Source organism: Tubulanus polymorphus, chromosome 6, assembly GCF_964204645.1.
Source record: "Tubulanus polymorphus chromosome 6, tnTubPoly1.2, whole genome shotgun sequence".
Classification (NCBI taxonomy): Eukaryota; Metazoa; Nemertea; class Palaeonemertea; order Tubulaniformes; family Tubulanidae; genus Tubulanus; species Tubulanus polymorphus.
This window is the reverse complement of record NC_134030.1, coordinates 2,688,234-2,705,128: the sequence shown is the minus strand read 5'-3', so window position 1 is coordinate 2,705,128 and position 16,895 is coordinate 2,688,234. Positions and strand designations below refer to the sequence as shown.

General features: G+C 39.5%; 2 protein-coding genes across 2 annotated transcripts in view; one reads left to right on the top strand and one right to left on the bottom strand.

Moving 5' to 3' along the window:
* LOC141907162 (thrombospondin type-1 domain-containing protein 7B-like) overlaps positions 1-2,692 on the top strand; it is a 44,492-nt gene extending 41,800 nt beyond the window's left edge. Inside the window, exons 24-25 of the mRNA XM_074796735.1 lie at positions 919-1,040; positions 2,025-2,692. Coding sequence (XP_074652836.1) covers positions 919-1,040; positions 2,025-2,068 — 166 coding nt within the window. The 3' untranslated portion in view covers positions 2,069-2,692. The remainder of the gene's footprint in view (positions 1-918; positions 1,041-2,024) is intronic.
* A 1,541-nt stretch (positions 2,693-4,233) lies between these two features.
* On the bottom strand, positions 4,234-16,535 carry LOC141907574 (coiled-coil domain-containing protein 191-like). The gene is made up of 18 exons (XM_074797256.1): positions 16,362-16,535; positions 15,295-15,333; positions 15,064-15,202; positions 13,831-14,016; positions 13,090-13,265; positions 11,879-12,102; positions 11,330-11,504; positions 10,852-11,042; positions 10,074-10,311; positions 9,446-9,586; positions 8,889-9,071; positions 8,655-8,810; positions 8,372-8,573; positions 7,926-8,008; positions 7,541-7,642; positions 7,097-7,393; positions 5,201-5,355; positions 4,234-4,632 (listed from the first exon to the last, which is right to left on the bottom strand). The coding sequence occupies exons 1-18, from the start codon at positions 16,434-16,436 to the stop codon at positions 4,473-4,475; spliced, it is 2,922 nt and encodes a 973-aa protein (XP_074653357.1). The 5' UTR covers positions 16,437-16,535; the 3' UTR covers positions 4,234-4,472.
* Between the last annotated feature and the right edge of the window lie 360 nt (positions 16,536-16,895).

Sequence of the window (16,895 nt, the reverse complement as noted above, 5' to 3'; positions counted from 1 at the left end):
TACTGAATCCTGGATGTAATAATAATCAATTCTTCTCTATTTTCACATCCCGCGTTGTATCCAGACCCAAAAACTCTAACCTATAAAATTTCGCTATCGTTTCCGCTGATGAGGTAATTTTCATTATTTATAAATTCCCGCCTTTTAGTTTGCCACGTTTCTAGTAGATGGCGACACCTCCGAGCACGTCACTTCCTGCCTAGGATGTGTTAAGTTTGCAGCGTCAATTAATCTAAGCGTAGAACCGAACAAAGCTAAAAAAAACCGGCGTCCAGTGTGAAATTGAATTATACTAAAAGCTTACATCATTAATGGCTTCAATAGACTTTCATAATATAAGCCATAATTCGATAATGAATAATAGACATTTTCTCGGCGAAAGTAATGTTTATTGATTTACGGTTTGCCGAAGGCTTCGGGGAAGATTTGCGATCAATACTTTTCCGTCTAATGGGAAAAAAACTTGTTAAAACCGTCGGGAAGTTATGAAATTCCGAACAAAAACAAAACCCGCGGAAAATATAGATTAAACCAAAAATATGTTCTATGATAATGTATGTTGAAATATCTTATATTCACCTTGTTCGTCTATTTGTGTCCAATTGCTTGGATCAGACTCAGTGTGACGCCGGACATTGTCAGAACTTGTGTGTTTGGGTAAAATTGGGATTTTCGATGAATTAACGGCGTGCCTAAAATGACTCCATAAGTTTAAAGTTTAATAAAACATCTCTAAATAATATATATAACCCTAGCCCGATATTGTGACGGGTTAACTAAAATACAGTCAAATTGTGTTCGCGCTTATCGTTGGCTCTTTGTTTTTCCTTTTTGCATGTTAAAAAATCGTCGTCATCCTGGCACGCGCACTCTACCAACCAACCAACCAACCAATCAACCAACCAAACACACGACCAGTCGCCATTTTGAAAAAGAACGTCGGCGTGAACAATCTTATCGTGTTGAACACTCGACCTCGTCTCCCGTCACTAGTCCTACGGCCGATAATGCCGTCACTGTTCATCCTCTCAGCAAAAAAGGTAGATGTAAAAAAAAAAACCAGTTGTCAGTGAATCTCACAGTTTGTATCAATGTAGCAATATCCGCACGTTTTTATGTGTGTGTTAATGAAAACCCACGGACAGTTTTTGAACGAATGATTTAAACTGACGCGAATAATAAGATACCGATCTATTCTATTTCTATGGTTTAATTCATTGATTCTAAAATTGAAGTGGGTTATTTTGATTCCTTCCTCGTATTGTCCCCGATATTGTCTTAAGCTTCTCCCCACCGCCGCATGATAACTCAGACCCTGTTCCATCTAGTGCAGGGGAGTTGAATGTGAACTTATCGAGATCATTTCTCGTTCACACCTGCAATAACGGACATATTTGAAGTATGAAGACATAGTTGAAAAGTTTGAATTTGTTCCATTTGCACTATATACATATATTTGTAGAACCATATATGGAACTGGGTTCGGTTTCTCACTTTCTCTCTCCTTCTCTCTTTAACTTGTCTTAAATGCAATTGCTTCACTATGAACTATGGAGAGATAAGAATCGATCATGAATTTATCATCTTAACCGATCAATTTTGCATCATGCTGTTTTTAGAACATAATTATCTATCACGAATTTTTGCATGCGCATGTTTTGTTTCGATGGCATATTACGATAGAAAATGTAAGATTACTATAAAACGGAGATCATTTTAATCGTTGAAATGTTACAGAATTTCCAAATATAACTTCAGCCGCTCCTATAACGTGGAAGTAGCAAAAGGTTTAGTTTCTAGAAAAAGTGGTTATAAGTTGTTTGAATTGATAACCTCAATGAAACCAGGAAGGCAATTAAACCAAGTTTGAGTGAAACTGCTTCGAGAGATCTGGTTAACTAGCGCTGCACTTTTTCGCCTGACCGGCTTTAAAGTTACGAGCACGTTAAATAAAAGATTACTGATTAGTTTCTTGTTGGTATTTTATGATCGTATGAATTTCATTGGTTTACGTTTTTCTTCAGGGGAGCAGAGAAAGAGAGGTTTACTGCAACGCCTGCCCCCGTGACACCTGTGAAATCGAACGATCATCGACTTCATCCGCGCAAAGAATTCATCGTCTGCGCAGCTAATAGCAAATCTCGATTACGAGCGTTAGAAAACGGGATTCCGCGAGAACGTTTGTCTCCGGTGACTTGTCATCATGGCTTGTCGTATAATTGAACTCAAAGAATAGATTATTATATAGAAAAAAATGTCATATACATACATTTTATACAGTAGATTATATGCCATTATTTCAGTCTCGACTCGTATCTGAAAATGTAGTTAATGTCCTTCTCAGAATGTGACGTATCGTAGAATTTGATTTGCACGAGAAAAGGCATGCGTGCATGGTATATATTGTAAATTGTACAGAAAAGCGCGCTTTTTCACATCCTATCGTTATAACTAGAGGTCTTTTACGTGACGTCATTTGTTTGCCGGTGACTTGCCATTATTACGCAGCGGCAGATTTAGGTTGAACAAGACCACCTCCCCATCTTTACCAAGATAACGCAATTGCGCTGGTCATTTTGTTATAGATTCGCCCAAAAATTCAGATTCTCCTAAACCTCATAAGGTCACGATAGGTAAAACACAATATCCGTGTTGACGCGATGAGGAGAGAATCCCACAATGATAATAAAAAGTCCGAAAATGAAACTTCGAGATAGTAGTTTATTCAACGTTTCGACTATATCCTAATAGTCATCTTCATTATTCCTGAAGATGACTATTAGGATATAGTCGAAACGTTGAAATAAACTACTATCTCGACGTTTCATTTTCGGACTTTTTATTATCATTGTGGGATTCTCTCCTCACCTCATAAGGTTTTGCACCTACAGTACTCGCTGTTCATGTACTGCACCTTAATGTAGGCCTATATGCAACTATAGGTACAGGAAGCTTTACCCCGTTGCCCTGTTCTAAGTTCTTAGAATATGCCCCTGATAATAACAGCGGATAATAAAAGGAATATCCAGGGTTGTCACGTAAATCTCTTGTTTCGTTTGCCAACCAATCGTCGAGTCAAAAGACCTCTTGTACTGGCGCGAAATAGTTTGGTTTCGTTTTTATTTCTAACTAATGTCTATTTATTAATGGATGAGACCTGTTTTTCTGGGATATTTTGCTTACTTTTTGGGGTACATACCTCATTTATGTCTTAACAGAATGCCAAAAATCGCGGACAACAACTGAATATCCGATATATTTCCAGTTCTGTACCAATTAGATGGATTGGCAAAAAGACTCCTTAAGTCCAATTGAATGAGAGAGAAAAAATCGCGCGAACAAAATGTATAAATATTGTATATTGTAAATAAACTGCAAGTTGCGTCTTGTAAATAATTCAATAATCCACACACAATAAATAGATTTGATTGTGACACGACGTATGACGATAATGATGAGTATTTTTGCACCGATGTTGTATATAGTGTTTGTGATGTCTCTATCTCTATTCGCGCAGCGCATAATCCTTTCTCAAAATGATGCATTTAAAAAAACGAAATGAAGTTTAGATTTTCTTTTTTATCCGTTGCCGTTCATATAGAGTTTAGAATACGTTGTAGAAAGTTGTTGAAGTTTAGGTATACAAAATAAAACATTTCCGTTATATTCGCTTTTTAACAATTTAGGATGATTAAAATAATGTTAATATTATGATGATAATAATGGTGTATTAGTTGTGTAGCGTTGACGTTTATATTACGTTGTCGAATGATTGTTTGTTTGTTTGTCAAAAAATTCAACGAATAAAGTTTCTTTCAATATAAATGCGTGTGTCGTCTCGTCAATTACCTATTCCCGGTAGTTGGAAAGCGCTACATGGAATGTTATATCAGTCGATAGCCTAAATGAGCATTTTCAGATCCGATTACCACAAATATCAAACTTGTCCGAGAGTTTTTGGTCATTCACAATATACTCGAATTTGAATCCAATTGGTCAAACAAGACACGAGAAACACCCAGTAACCACCAAGACCCAGGGGGTAGAGCATAAGCCTATATGGCCTTCAACCAAATGGGGTAAAATCATTCCTTGAACATTACAAAATAGATCTATAGGCATGTTCGAGTAAGGCACTTGAGAAATTTCACAATGAGACGATCCCGTTGAAAAACGACAAGAATATATTTACAAAATTTAGAAACTTTAAAAGCTTTCATTTATTGTAACAAAATGTGGACAAATGAAATCTCAACATTTTTCTTTACACCAAGGACGGATTATTCGTAGTTGCATTAAGATAGGATCTTTACTTATCAAAACAATTTCAATATGATTATAAATAGGATCCAGTTCCACAGTTATGAGTTAAGATTTATTTGACTGGAAGAATTAAAACATTGAAAATGAACTAGAGTTAATTCTAATTCATAACTGGAGAACTGGATACAGTGTATTTATTCATGTTGACTCTAGTTTATGATATCGTCCAGTTTATCGGAGGCTCTGAAATCTGGTAAAATCGATGCCACTTTTCTTCTCATTTCTAATCTCATAGCCTCTTTCTCGCGTTCGCGTCTATTGATGTCCGGCAATCGGCGCCAAGTTCGGAAAACAGTCCTCACAACACGTCTATAATTATAAACACACATCGTTATATAGACCACTGTCTACTTACTGTATGTGAAATTAACTGAAATTTATTTACACTGATCACCTCAACGAGAGAACAGAGGTATACAAAACATATTATAGAATATAAAACAATGTGTTAATGGGGAACTGCAACACCAGCTATCTCACAATATCCTTTATACTGATAATTTTCAGGCTCCTGAATCCTAGTTATTTAACTAATCTTCAGTGATATACTTTAAAACAAATTGGCTTATACCAAGGGTATATATCAAGCTTATACTATGGGCTTTTGTAGTTTATGAAAACATTCAATCATGAAACTAAACCACAGACAGGTTACAGACTAATGAATCCATTGATTTATAACAGAACTCACAAAATATACATTCATTTCGTTTTTCTACTCAGTGATTGGTATAGATAATTCATAAATATTTGATTACTTTTTAGAGAAAAATTCACTCGATTATTAACTGAATTGGAGAAGAAACTAGCGACACCTGGTGGATCCTTGCACCCTCGATTGCCACAGCAATATTGAACATTCCCCATTACAACTTACGTGGAATTAAATTCCTTCGCTTTACGCTCGAGTTCCCACATTCGCACTTTTTCACCGACGGCAAAATCCGACCAGCGACGCAATATTCTCCACATCAAATGTTGATCGTAAAAACGTTGTGCTTTTTCTTCTTCGATTGTCACGTACTGACCGTACTGAAAAATAATAATCACCATTGAAACCAGTCCAAGACCAGCCTAGTTCTACAGGGCAGTGGGTGTTTGAAACCAGTCCAAGACCATCCTAGTTCTACAGGCCAGTGGGTGTTTGAAACCAGTCCAAGACCATCCTAGTTCTACAGGGCAGTGGGTGTTTGAAACCGGTCCAAGACCATCCTAGTTCTACAGGCCAGTGGGTGTTTGAAACCGGTCCAAGACCAGCCTAGTTCTACAGGGCAGTGGGTGTTTGAAACCGGTCCAAGACCATCCTAGTTCTACAGGCCAGTGGGTGTTTGAAACCGGTCCAAGACCAGCCTAGTTCTACAGGGCAGTGGGTGTTTGAAACCGGTCCAAGACCATCCTAGTTCTACTGGGCAGTGGGTGTTTGAAACCAGTCCAAGACCATCCTAGTTCTACAGGGCAGTGGGTGTTTGAAACCAGTCAAAGACCATCCTAGTTCTACAGGGCAGTGGTTGTTTGAAACCAGTCCAAGACCATCCTAGTTCTACAGGGCAGTGGGTGTTTGAAACCAGTCAAAGACCATCCTAGTTCTACAGGGCAGTGGGTGTTTGAAACCAGTCCAAGACCATCCTAGTTCTACAGGGCAGTGGGTGTTTGAAACCAGTCAAAGACCATCCTAGTTCTACAGGGCAGTGGGTGTTTGAAACCAGTCAAAGACCATCCTAGTTCTACAGGGCAGTGGGTGTTTGAAACCAGTCAAAGACCATCCTAGTTCTACAGGGCAGTGGGTGTTTGAAACCAGTCCAAGACCATCCTAGTTCTACAGAGCAGTGGGTGTTTGAAACCAGTCCAAGACCATCCTAGTTCTACAGGGCAGTGGGTGTTTGAAACCAGTCCAAGACCAGCCTAGTTCTACAGGGCAGTGGGTGTTTGAAACCAGTCCAAGACCATCCATTCCTAGTTCTACACGAAATCTAACACATTAACACAAAAAGGTTGGGTCTAATAGGGCATCAGGTTCAATCCACTGCGAGGGAGGATGGGTCTAATAGGGCATCAGGTTCAATCCACTGCGAGGGAGGATGGGTCTAATAGGGCATCAGGTTCAATCCACTGTAAGGGAAGATGGGTCTAATAGGGCATCAGGTTCAATCCACTGCGAGGGAGGATGGGTCTAAAAGGGCATCAGGTTCAATCCACTGCGAGGGAGGATGGGTCTAATAGGGCATCAGGTTCAATCCACTGCGAGGGAGGATGGGTCTAAAAGGGCATCAGGTTCAATCCACTGCGAGGGAGGATGGGTCTAAAAGGGCATCAGGTTCAATCCACTGCGAGGGAGGATGGGTCTAAAAGGGCATCAGGTTCAATCCACTGCTAGGGAGGATGGGTCTAAATGGGCATCAGGTTCAATCCACTGCGAGGGAGGATGGGTCTAATAGGGCATCAGGTTCAATCCACTGCGAGGGAGGATGGGTCTAAAAGGGCATCAGGTTCAATCCACTGCGAGGGAGGATGGGTCTAAAAGGGCATCATGTTCAATCCACTGCTAGGGAGGATGGGTCTAAATGGGCATCATGTTCAATCCACTGCTAGGGAGGATGGGTCTAAAAGGGCATCAGGTTCAATCCACTGCGAGGGAGGGTGGGTCTAAAAGGGCATCAGGTTCAATCCACTGCGAGGGAGGGTGGGTCTAATAGGGCATCAGGCTCAATCCACTGCGAGGGAGGGTGGGTCAAATAAGGTTCGAATCTCCACAAAAAATGTCAATGATTTTCACCTTTTTCCAGCTGTTAAAACATCGTCTGATAATAAGGCACTTGTAAAACTCATCTGCGACGTCTTCACGACGCTGCACGGCTTCATAAGTCATCCATCTCCAATTGAGGAATAATTTCTGTAGAAGTTTTAAGTTATGATGTCGAGTGGCGTTGACAGTGTCTTGTCCACATTGTTCGATGAAACGACGCCACGGTTTCCATCCTTTATACACAAGTAATGAAGATGCGTAATGATTGTCCGCTAACGCCATCTGCTGGTTTGATAAATCAATTTGCTTTTGTTTCTCTTCCTCTCTCTAAAATCATAAAAGAGAACACATCATGATGGCCACTTTCCCTCGCTGAATTTTCTGGGATTCTTCCTCCGAATGTTTTGATTCCATTGGGTTTTCGAGGTAAAAAAATACCGATTCATTCACGCTCAACGATCTCCGAAATCCTACCTGTTTTTCCAGTCGTTTTTGTTCTTTTCGAGCTTCGATCCTCGCTTTTTTCTCTTGCTCCATTTTCAGTTGTCGTTCTTCCTCTTCGGCTTGTAAACGAGCCTTAAAATAATCCATTTTCACATCGATCACCGAAACGAAATTTACAACACAAGCCCCTTTTCCTGACTCTATTTCTAACTGACTGGAACATATTTTTCCAGACTGTATCATTGTATTTTTGTTCCTCTGAAGATGAGGTTTAGTTTTAACCTCGAAACCATTAGGAAATAAACTGTTTCTACAAATCTTAAATTCGACCCCTTTTCCTCATCGTTTTTCTAATTCCCTGAATTTCCCGGGTTTTCCAGGTCAGTTACCACTCGGCTAGTCCTCGTGTACTCACCAGTTTTTCCTCTTCTGCTTTCCGTTTCTTTTCCTCGCGTTCAGCTTTGATTCTTGCTCTTTCCGCCGCTCTTTGTTCCATTCCTACAAATCAAACAATGAATGCAAATCATCAACCTATATCCCGATATATAGTAGCCGATATGTAGTATGGATCTAGGATAATTCGAAGAAGACGAGTGTCAAATTGATAGTTTAAAGAACCTCTGTCTTGATAAAAGGACAACCAATGCAAAGGCAGGGGTTTAGACCCCAAAACGACCCCCAGATCACCCCTGAGTGGACTCCTTACTCAAAACCATTTGGGGCCAGTGATTTTTAAGGCGATAATGGAATTCAATTCATATTATGTTGAATGGTTGTAAGATTTCTGTTCGAGTTAAGAGATAAATCGACTTGAAAGCGCATTCGAGTTAAGAGAGTCTACTGAGTATGAAGTTCGAGTACCTTTAACGAACTCGTCGTGTTTTGAAGTTTTACTGCTCGTCGTACTTTTCACGCTTGTACAAGTTCTTTCAGTTTCTCCTCCACTGCTGGCAACACCAGGTTCTAAATCTTCGACGGTCTCCTGCCCTTTATCGTCAGCCGCGAGTTTCTGCTCTTGAATTTGAATGTTTTTCTGAAGGTTCTTAATCAATACCTGAATATCCTAAAGTATACAAATAAATGTAAAACTTTCAGCATCTTTGTACGTAAGAGAAATTAGAATCTGAACCCATTCTCACGATACCTGTAAACTCTGCGGTTGTGTTTCAGTTGTCAGCTGTTTTGACAGTAACTGTTGTTGGTGTAATTGCTGCTGTAAGAATTGTTGTTTTTGTAGATATTGTAGTTCTTCGATGAGGCGTTTTTGTTCTTTCAACTGTTGTTGCTGCTCTTTCAATATCTATAGAATATTGACACAATTTCAACAGTGAATCCGAGCACGGAGTACGATTATTCAACGTAGCATTTTCAAACTTACCTTTTGTTGAGCCTGATGACGATTCTCAAATGTGCTCAAAGCAGGCGGAGTTTTTTCCCAGGGTTTCTTCTTATGGCTGGGTGATGACTCAGCACTATCCCCGCTGCCTTGACTTGCAGGGAGACCATTAGCTGTCATAGATGTGATTTCAGCCGGTGAAAGATTAACGTGTTTCCTCGTGACCTGTAATTATTAAGATTTTTAGAACGTGGGGTAATAAAGAGGATTCTACATTGGCTTGTGGCAATCCACAATTAACCAGGTTCGCTCATGTTTTTGGACACCCAACAATTCCCAGATTTCTTCACAGTTTCAATCGAAATAGACTCAGAATTTCTCAAATTCTTTCTTTAAAGATCAATCTATGAAGACATGTTTATATATGCATATATCAGTTTATGAAGACATGTGATTTGCCTAATTTGCTGATGTGGGATCCTCAAAAGGTCTAAATGAAAGTTAATTTTTGATTTTGAGTTTTCCCGTCAATAAGCACTATTTTTTAGTGGGATAGCTGGTGGCACGGGGATCTATGAACTATCTATTTAGCCCTGTACCTGCCATGCCTCTCTAGGTTTAGTCACAGGTGGAGTCTTCCACGGCAATCTCTTTTCCGAGCGATCCGTCGTACAATCTGAACGGAACGTACCACTTCCCGCTGCTTTCCGTCGCGAATCAACATTTTCAAACAATTCATCCTGCGTTTAGAAACAAACTCGTTCAGAGTATTACAGGAACCATATTACTCGGTCATTCATCTTGAACTTGAGAACTTTTTTAGGTGTATTCAAAGAAAAATCTCAGATACAGGACCAGTTAATCAATTAACGAGGGTAGCCACTTTCTGCTTATTTGAAATTCCATGTTATAACAGAAAATGCTGATGGAATCAGAGAAATGTATTGATAAAGAAATGCGTGTTCAATATAGCATAGCCAAATTCCCTGAGTTTTTCAGGATGTTTGCAAAGTTTGTAAAATTCCATGTTTGCAAAGTTTGTAAAATTCAATTTTCTCTAGATTTTTCTGATTCCCTGAGTTTTCCAGGATGTTTGTAAAGTTTGTAAAATTCCATGTTTGCAAAGTTTGTAAAATTCAATTTTCTCTAGATTTTTCTGATTCCCTGAGTTTTCCAGGTTTACCAGGTCAATCACCGGGCCTAGTTTAAGTTTTTGTGTTAACTCACAACTTTAAGTCGAGCCGAGTCGATCGTGTTACGTTCATCAGGTGTTTGTGTATTCTTCTTTTCCCATAATTTGCCCGATGCGGCAGCGTCGAGAAACGCGGACATCTTTGAGCACGTCGAGTTCTGCTCGAGACGAACTGATTTTTCCTGTCGTTCGCTCTGAACGAATACCTGCCACCTGGTGACGCATTTCCTCATCAACATCCAACAGTAATGCTGATAGGCTAACTGAGATTTCCTGAAATTTTCCGACCACAAAAACGTTTGAATACAGAATTAGATGAATATTGTCTGCATCTGCTTTTTCTAGATGCAGAATTAGCCTAATTTTGGATACAATGACTAACAATTTATCATAACAATTTGTCAAATTTGATATCAGGGTCTCTACAGATCAGTCATTCATGGATAAAAGGATTTTTAAAGGAGAAAATTTCAAATTTCGAGGAATTTTCCAATTACTGCAGGCTCCTCCTAAATCAGTAGTGTTTATCTCAGTAAAACCATTTATTCGGTGGTTTTGTAAGCAGATTTTTATCCTATAAACTAACTAAACTTTGTCTCTTATAATTTGTCTACCGCGTAATCAGGTAAAAACAAATTTAGGCACAGTTTACTGCACAGCTACAAACTAGACAAACATATCTAATTGTCTATTTCTCAAAATTGAAAGAGTTTAGCTCAAATTAAAGGAGTTTCAAGCAAGCACCCATAAAGCCCTTTCCGAGGGGTCGTGGGATATAGATATTGCTCATGTAACAGGGTGGTGGTATTTTACCTGTGTTGTTCACGTAGGTATTCCTCGTGTTGTAAAGTCTCACGATCGATGTGTCTCGCTCTCGTGAACGCTTTCCACGCGTTCCACGCTCGTAACAGACATTTCCAGTCGGACATCGCTCGCGCTTTACCGATCTGACGTCTCCTCTCCAGGACGACTCCGTACCACACCGAGAAACACTTCTGCATCAACTTTAAATACATCATCGACTTCCAACATACAGTAAAACAATTAAAAAACAACATATTCTAAGGCTGAGGTCCACAGAGTTTTTATGGGTTTCCCAATTTCATTTTTCCATACCCACATTATAAATTTTCCAATCCCTTAACATGTACAGTAAGCTGGAGTTGCCAGCGGGATGTTGCCTACACTGAAACTCTCGAGGTATCGACCAGTCGGTTTTTGGAGCCTCGGGAAAGTCATTATCTTTTAGACACTGTCAACTTCAAACTTAAGCTCATGAAATAGTTCTAACCTTGTAATTATTGGCGGCATTTTCGGTTTCAATTTCATGTAAACGTTTTAGAACCTGACGTCGTCTTTCTTCAGCTTGACGTCTCTCTAATATTTCTCTTTGCTGTTCTTCCCAATGTAATTGTTCTTCTTTCAAACGAGCTTCATTTTCGAGTTCTTCTTGTTGTTTACGTTTTCTAAAATTCAACAGAATTCACTTCAAGTCGACGGCTCCCTCAGTTATGGTAAATGAATTCAAAATTTCCCTAGTTTTCCTCAAGTATTTCACGAGCGATTTTCTAATTTTCCCAAATCGAAATGGGGCCTTCGTTTAAAATTAACAGATACCACGATACGACCGGAATGTCAAAATTCTGCTGGTGACTTATCGATAAAGGTGATTTTCAAGAAAATTTGCTGAAGAATATCGTATTCAGTATTTGCTATTATGTAAATTGCAAAATGATTTTCCAAAATATTTTACACAGATTAGAACAAAACTCATCGAATTCCCAAATATTTTCAAACCAGAAACCGAATAGTTTCCCTAAACGTGGGAACGATCGTTCACCTCAAACGTTCTTCTTCCTCTTGTCTTCGTTGTTCGTCCATTTCTCGACGAATTTTCATCATTTCTTTCTGCACCGCTTCTTCTTCTTTCTTCTTTTTCATCTCTTTCGCTTGCTCTTCTTTCAGAACTATGCGTTTCGCTTGAGAACGCGCTTCTTTCTGCAGCTGTTGTTCGCGACGTTTTCGTTCCAGTTCTTTTTCTCGTTTTTCACGATTTTCTTTCACCTACAATTGACAGAATAATTGAATGTCGTCGTAACTGGACGTATCGCCCTGAAAATTTGCCCAGTGGTAGATCGTCTCTTTTTATCGCTTGGTTTCCATGGAGAGTTGTGGCCGAGTGGTCAGAGCGTTCGGCTGGAAAGCCAGGTCGTGGGTTCGAACCCCGTACATTGCCGTAGTGTCCTCGGGCAAGACACTATCCTCATTGCCTCTCTCCACCCAGGAGTAAATGGGTACCTGACCTGATAGATGACTCCTCAGTGGCATTGAAAGTGCAGCAACTGCAGCAGCGAAAGCTACGGCAATAATTTACTGAATGAATTTTTTTTTCTTTGAATACCACATTTTTGAAGAAATTAAGTAAATTAACCACGGCGACAATATTTAGAACCTGTCCAAAAACGGCATTTGGCCGCAGCAATCAAAAATTGCTTCTAACGCCCCTGAGCGCTTGTTAGCAGCTCGGTGTTACTTCTCTCCAAGGAGAGATGACTGATACATGTTTGAGTATAAAATTGGCCGGGGTAATAATACCGAAAATGTAAAGCGCTCTGAGCGGCCTGGCTGGATTTAGCGCTATATAAGACACATATAATAATTATTATTACTATTATTATTACCACACCGACGCTTCGTTGGTTTGTTAAAAACCAAAATCTCATACATGTATTTCAATATCATCCACCCTCGGCAGGGATTCAAACTGACGCCATCGAGACTCGCCACGGTACGAAACCCCGCCTGACTAACCCAAGACAGTGTGCAGCTACATGCCCAGTTTAGATGATGTCACTATTTTATTTAAGCCAATCAACAATCCTTTTTCCATTTATAGTCAATCTGTGAAATTTGCCTCAGTGATTATACAATGAGTAATTTGATTGGTACCACACGTGTACCTGCGCACCGGTTTAGGGTGGCAGGGTTTCGTACCGTGGCTAAGTCTAGAGAATCATATCTCAATGGATAAAAGTATATTTTGATAATTACCTGTTGATGTCTAAGAGTCATTTTAGTTCGAGGATCGATGGAGTTCAGTTTGTGTTTTTCTAGACTGAGATCTCGTTTGACGTCATCGTTAATCACTTGTTTGTTTAACATGTTGTGAAGAATCGTGTCGACGATTTCAGATTCATCTTGATTTATCAAATCATACTCAACAGCAGCTATACATATCAGAAAAACAGTAAAAATTCAGATCACAACACACAGTTTCAAAGGACATTGTTCGACAGTTTTGGACTTTACGATTTGGATCTAAGTTAATATAACACATGAAACGCACTATTTGAGCTCTTCTTTACATCAAACTTGGCTCAAAACTGTTGAACGAGTTAAAAGTTAACTCAGAACTTTCAATCAGCAACAGGATCCAGTTGCACAGTCATGAGTTAAAACTAGTTCATTTTCAATGAGTTAAACTCAGAGTTAAATCTTAACTCAGAACTGGGTCCAGATGATTTGACAGGACAAGGAAAGAGTTTCAAATTCCACTCACTAATAGTCAGTCAGTAAGTAAAAGGCGGAGCCCCCGGTCCCAGTTCTACAGTTCTGAGTGAAAATCAGTTCATTTTCGATCAGTGAACTCCGAGTCAAATCTTAACTCACAACTGGGGAACTGGATCCCGGAGAATGAAGATCAAGGCCCAGAAAACAAGTAGAGTTCTAAATGCCCTATATGGGTGGGTGGACACGTGAGATATTGATGAACTATTTGTGAGTAGCGCTTACGTTTATGAGTGACGTGTTTAGGCAGGTTTAATGGTAGATTATCGATATCTACGAGATTATCCCATTCTCGCTGAACCTCGGCTCTCGTCGGACGCTCGAATTTATAATCATAATAATCATCATCGATATCTAAACCAGAATCTAAATTCACTTTCTCGTTCATCCATTCATTCAATAAGTCTTGAGCTGTAAGAGAAATTACGAACTCGTCATTGGTGTAATAATAATCTCACGATAAACTCTGTAGTCTCCTGATTGTGCTTTTTAAACAAAAATGTTTTAAACTCGGTTCGGAAAGAGCTTTCTGGTTTTGACTTGAGTTCTAGGGGAAGACTGTTCCACAGTCGTGGTCCAGCAAGATCGCCATATTTTGTACGGGTGCCATTGAGCCTTTCAGTGCTGACTAATTAATACCCCATGGTCATGGATAATTTGAAAATTCTGAAAAATTCCACCCTAGTGTGTTGAATAACGGGAATACCGCTTTAGTGCGTCTACACCCTGGCGCGGTATATCGTTAGTTACTAGTATTTCACTATGTTTGACAGGTGCTACCATCTTTCAATAGAGATAAAAACTAGTAATGCAGTGTACTAGCAGAATCCATCACTGATTCGTACACCGCACTGCGGTGTAGACGCACTGAAAGGGTTAATCCTCAGTGAATTTGAAGAACAAGATCTGGTACGACCTTCAGTGACACGCAGTAAGTTCACTAAATATAAAGGACCCGATCCATTGATGCACCGATGTACATTACACAGGATCTTGAAATCAATCCTGGCTTTGATAGGTAGCTAGTGAAGCTGCTTGCGAATAGGAGTAATCCTGTCATATTAACGGCGTCTACAAATTAAACATCAGCCATGTTTTTGGACACGCTGAAGTGTAATCCCCAATTGACACAGAGTAGCGTTTGAGATTCCCCGTTAAACCCTTTCAGTGCGTCTACACCGCAGTGCAGTGTATAAATCAGTGATGGATTTTGCTAGTACACCGCACTGCGGTGTATTGATTCAATTAGTAATTACTAATTATCTCTATTGAAAGATGGCAGCACCAGTCAAACATAGTGAAATATTAGTAACTAACGATACACCGCACCGCGGTGTAGACGCACTATGGTGGTATTCCCGTTATTAAACACACTAGGATGAAATTTTTTAGAATTTTCAAATTATCTTCAGCACTATAGGGTATTAATTAGCCAGCACTGAAAGGGTTAATGCTTACCCTCTGAATAAGCAGCATCGTGATGTCTGACATGATCTGAAGTCATCCTAGCTGCAGCTTTACCAGTCAGTTTAACACCGCTTCCATATTCAACTCCGAACACTTGAGCAGTCGCAATATTTGACGCATCTTCAACTTTCTAATGAGAATGACGAAAGATTAGGTTTCTATTACCCCATAGGTTGATCAAGATTATGAATATAGGATAATTTTTTCACATTTCCAATTCACCTTTAACCAACTGCTGATATCATTGTCTGTGGTGACCCTCTGTAATAGAAAACCATGCAATAATTCAGTATTTGGATGCACCGACTGATCCCAATAAAAGTGGTTTGGATGTGAATAATCCTGCCGGGACAAATTGCCTAAAAATGGGTTGAGTTAATTCGTAGATAAATGCTGTAGGCCTAATCACAATTGTAAGTGCATCGTTACCAGAATCCAGTTCCACAGCTGTGAGTTTGATTGAAATTAGTTCATTTTCAATGAATCAATCTCAGAACTGTGAAACTGCCCACTCAATTAAACTTTTGGCAACAGACTAATTGTGATGTTCGAAGGTAGACCTATAATTGGTTGAATATTATACATCTAATCCTTTCCCTAGGGTTTCTCAATGTTTTAGGTCAACTGCCAGTGCTTTCTGATCCTAATAAGACGTTTATTACGTATGTACCATCGAAACTGACTTGAGCTAGGCCACCTGGTCCTGGTATGTTCTCAGGTCAGGTTGAAATAGACATTAGCAATAATATACAAAAAATAAATACACTATGGACACTATGATTAAAATATCACCATATTTATAGCCACTTTGTATTTACAGCACCTACAACTCTGATACGAGCCCCAACTCTCTGACAGTGTCTGATATGAGCCCCTGTGTGTGGAAGAACAAGGCGAAGCTTGTCACACTATGACTCATAGGTCTTGGGCCATGACATCACAGGGGAAAAGGGCAGATCTGCACCTCCGCATTAACGGTTCAATCAATTACATTAAATATCATTGTTTCAAAATATCATCAGCAATTCATACATTGCCATTGGTCAATTTCAAGATATCTTCACTAGAAAGATTTTAGCCTGGATTCTGTCATTCAGTAGATTGCGTCAATCACGAGAGGTGCGGATCTGCACTTTTACCCATGAGAGGTTCTGGAAACTATGCAAACAGACCTAAATCATAAAATATGACGATGATGGATGGAGCGCCGAGCGGGGAGGACCGATCGACCAGGTCTGGCCGGCAAGTGCAATGCAATTATCATGATTATGAAAATCATGGACAACAACCTGGGTTCTAGAATAAGTTCGCACTGGATTCTTGCGTTCCCATTCATAAAGAGGATTCTTATGGCTCTCTGCCATCCTCCGCCTAATCCAGCGACGAGTTGAGAACGGTAAGATTAAGGATTGAAGATCATTCAACAGCGTCCGTAATGTTGGAATTATCCACAATGGGTAGCTCCGAGAATATCCACCTCATGTCATCCATATCGCTCATACCAATTCAATTCAATTCAATTCGCTATCAAATCAAATCAAAACACTTTATTGACCCGTAATGCAGACATCCTGATAGTAGTGAATTGATAGCGCTCTTTTTAAATGGACCCATAATTTTACTTTAAAATAAACAATATGTTTCGTTTATTATTTTCATACTTCCGATTTTTTAAGTTATCTTCATTAATTCATTCATTCTGTATGACTTCTCTATAATCGGAAGAATTTTATCCTTAGAGGCTTTTAATCTAAATCTTTAATGACTTTGCAAAACCACCTGTCGCAGTATATTTCCTTTTAGAAATATAACTTGTCCCATAC

Coding starts and splice junctions, on each gene's coding strand:
- LOC141907574 (XM_074797256.1), bottom strand. CDS start 16,436: ATGGCAGAGAGCCATAAGAATCCTCTTTATGAATGGGAACGCAAGAAT. Junction 13,266..13,830: donor TAAACACGTCACTCATAAAC/GTAAGCGCTACT, acceptor TGATATGTATAG/CTGCTGTTGAGTATGATTTG. Junction 4,633..5,200: donor GCGAAGGAATTTAATTCCAC/GTAAGTTGTAAT, acceptor TTATAATTATAG/ACGTGTTGTGAGGACTGTTT.